We start from the raw sequence: 2,653 nt of genomic DNA, 5'->3' as shown, positions 1-2,653 counted from the left end.
TTGCCACAGTACATGTATTGATCAGCCTAAACATATTCTTGTCAACTCCATTAAAAATAGCATTTAGAGCCTTTGAATTTCCAAGTGCAGCTTCATCTTCAACACTGGTCCATTCTTCTTCAGGTTTTTCCACAACAGTAGTAGAGGTGCCTTCAACCTCAGCCTTAGTGGGGTGCTTCCAACCCTTGACAATAGCTTTCCAAGTCTTGTTGTCAATCGTATCAATAATTTTTAAAACAAAAATCCTCATTGTTCTATTTTTGTTACAGATTCACAAATGTCTACTCCACTTGAGAGCAATCCTATTGTTGTTGAGGTGAACGAGCATGTCCAACCAGAGGCAAGTCAACAGCAAGATAACGCACAAGATGGTGAACAAGTCCAAGATCAGGTCGGTGAAGAATTGGTAACCAAGAAAAAGAGGAAGAAAACATCTCCAGTTTGGGCAGATTTTGATGAAATTGAAATTACCGGGGGTGCAAAGAAAGCAGTTTGCAGATATTGCAAAGAGAAATTGTCTACAGGTGGGAAAGGAGCCAGTACTAGCCATCTGAGAAGACATTCAGAAATTTGCTTACAAAGGAGAGTGCATTTGGCTAGTGAAAAGAAGCAAAGTACCATACCATTTCAGCCTTGTAACTCAGGTAACCCGTTTCTGAATTCTGGTGCTAGATACAATAATGAAAAGATGAGGGAAATCATTGCTTCTGCTATTATGGTTCATGAAATGCCGTTTAGTGTGGTTGAGAATGATGTTTGGATGTGGGCTTTCCAGTATGCAAATTCAGATTTTCAAAAGGTAACTCGTAAAACCATAAGAAATGATTGTTTATCTTTATATGAGATGGAGAAGAGAAACTTGAAGGCATTGCTGAAAAGTGTGAATAAGATTAGTTTGACAACAGATATGTGGAAGTCAAGCCACCAAGTAGCTGAATATATGGTGGTTACAGGTCACTTCATTGATGCCGGGTGGAAGCTTCAGAAGAGAGTTTTGAGTTTTGTGAAAGTGCCAGCTCCTAGGCGTGGGGTTGATGTGGCTGACGCCATTTTCAAGTGTTTAAAAGTTTGGGGGATTGAGAATAAAATTTTTTCCATATCTGTTGATAATGCAGCTTACAATGATAAATGCTTAAAAAATCTCAAGGAGAACTTATCAGGCAATAAGTTATTTCTTGATGGTGCTTTGTTTCATGTTAGGTGCTGTGCTCACATATTAAATTTGTTGGTGCAAGATGGCTTAAGCAAAATCAAGAGTGTCATTGTCAATATTCGTGAAAGTGTGAAATATATCAACTACAATGATGCAAGGTTAAAGGCCTTTTGTGATGTGGTTGAACAGAAACGCTTGAAGGAAAGGAAGCTTGTTATTGATTGTCCAACAAGATGGAATTCAACATTTCAGATGTTGTCTACTTCTTTGAAATTCAAGACCGCCTTTGCTGCATACAAGGAAAGAGAGCCGCATTATGTTTATTCACCTTCACTTGAAGATTGGAGCAAAGTTGAGAAGATTTGCAAACTTCTAGAAGTGTTTGATCTAGCTACTCATGTAATCTCAGGTAGTGAGTATCCAACTGCTAATTTATATCTTGCTGAAGTTTGGAGAGTTAAACAAGTAATTGACAATGCGTCTGAGGATGAAGATGACTTCATGAGAGAAATGGCAGCCCCAATGAAAGAAAAATTTGACAAATACTGGGGTGAGTGCAATTTGCTTATGACTATTGCGAGTGTTTTAGATCCTAGGTGTAAATTTCACATTGTTGATATATGCTTTCCATTGATATATAAACCTGAAAATGTTGCCATGGAGAATATAAGTAAGGTTAGAACTTCATTGGAAAAGTTATATGATGAGTATGTGTCTATGAGTATTGAGGAGTCATCCTTTGTGGCTGCGAATTCAAATGATGGTGGTAACAATGTAACATCCTCAACTGAATCTGGATCTTCATTTGTCACTGGATTTGACCAAATTATGAATCTTGTGCGTGAAAAGGAAGCGGTTCCCCCAATGAAGTCAGAACTACAAGCTTATTTTGATGAAGGTGTTTATGTTCCCGATGGTAATAATAACTCATTTTGTGCATTGGAATGGTGGAGGAACAACAGCTTAAAGTATAAGGTCTTATCCAAGATGGCCGCTGATATACTGGCTATACCTATCTCCACAGTGGCATCTGAGTCTACATTTAGTGCTGGAGGGCGAGTAATTGATGAATTTCGTTCTAGATTGAATGAAAAATCTATTGAAGCACTCATCTGTGGAGGGGATTGGCTGCGTCATAAGTATAATTTGATGAAGAAGCCAAAGGTAACTACTTTTTATAAGTTTTTTATTATCTCTATAATAATGATTTTGAAAATATTTTCAGACTAAGTGACATTATTTTCTTATTTTGAAGGTGGGTGAAGTGAATGAGGAGATCAACTTGAAGATCTAATGTCATTTTAAGTGTTTTTCCATATCTGTAAGTTTTTTTATCTCTATAATAATTATTTTATATTTTTCAGTCTAGTGACATTATTCTCTTATTTTCAAGGTGTTTTTTGCTGGGACTGTTTATGAAGGACACAAGAAGATGATCTGGTGTTTTTTGATGAGATTTTGGAGGTGCTTTTATCATGAGCTGCTGATTTCTTAAGGAGC

The 2,653-nt window shown here is 37.0% G+C and overlaps 1 protein-coding gene across 1 annotated transcript; it reads left to right on the top strand.

Moving 5' to 3' along the window:
* The first annotated feature begins 277 nt into the window (after positions 1 to 277).
* LOC130736845 (zinc finger BED domain-containing protein RICESLEEPER 2-like) lies at positions 278 to 2,447 on the top strand. Its single transcript, XM_057588622.1, has 2 exons — positions 278 to 2,317; positions 2,409 to 2,447. The coding sequence occupies exons 1-2, from the start codon at positions 278 to 280 to the stop codon at positions 2,445 to 2,447; spliced, it is 2,079 nt and encodes a 692-aa protein (XP_057444605.1).
* Positions 2,448 to 2,653: the final 206 nt, after the last annotated feature.

The sequence above is a fragment of the Lotus japonicus genome, chromosome 2, assembly GCF_012489685.1.
Source record: "Lotus japonicus ecotype B-129 chromosome 2, LjGifu_v1.2".
NCBI lineage: Eukaryota > Viridiplantae > Streptophyta > Magnoliopsida > Fabales > Fabaceae > Lotus > Lotus japonicus.
The sequence above is the reverse complement of the archived record's forward strand: the minus strand, read 5'-3'. Positions and strand labels throughout refer to the sequence as shown.

Bases quoted from the DNA above. Each gene is read 5' to 3' on its own strand.
- LOC130736845 (XM_057588622.1), top strand. From the start codon at position 278: ATGTCTACTCCACTTGAGAGCAATCCTATTGTTGTTGAGGTGAACGAG. The intron at 2,318-2,408 runs GTAACTACTTTT...CTTATTTTGAAG, and splicing joins ATTTGATGAAGAAGCCAAAG to GTGGGTGAAGTGAATGAGGA.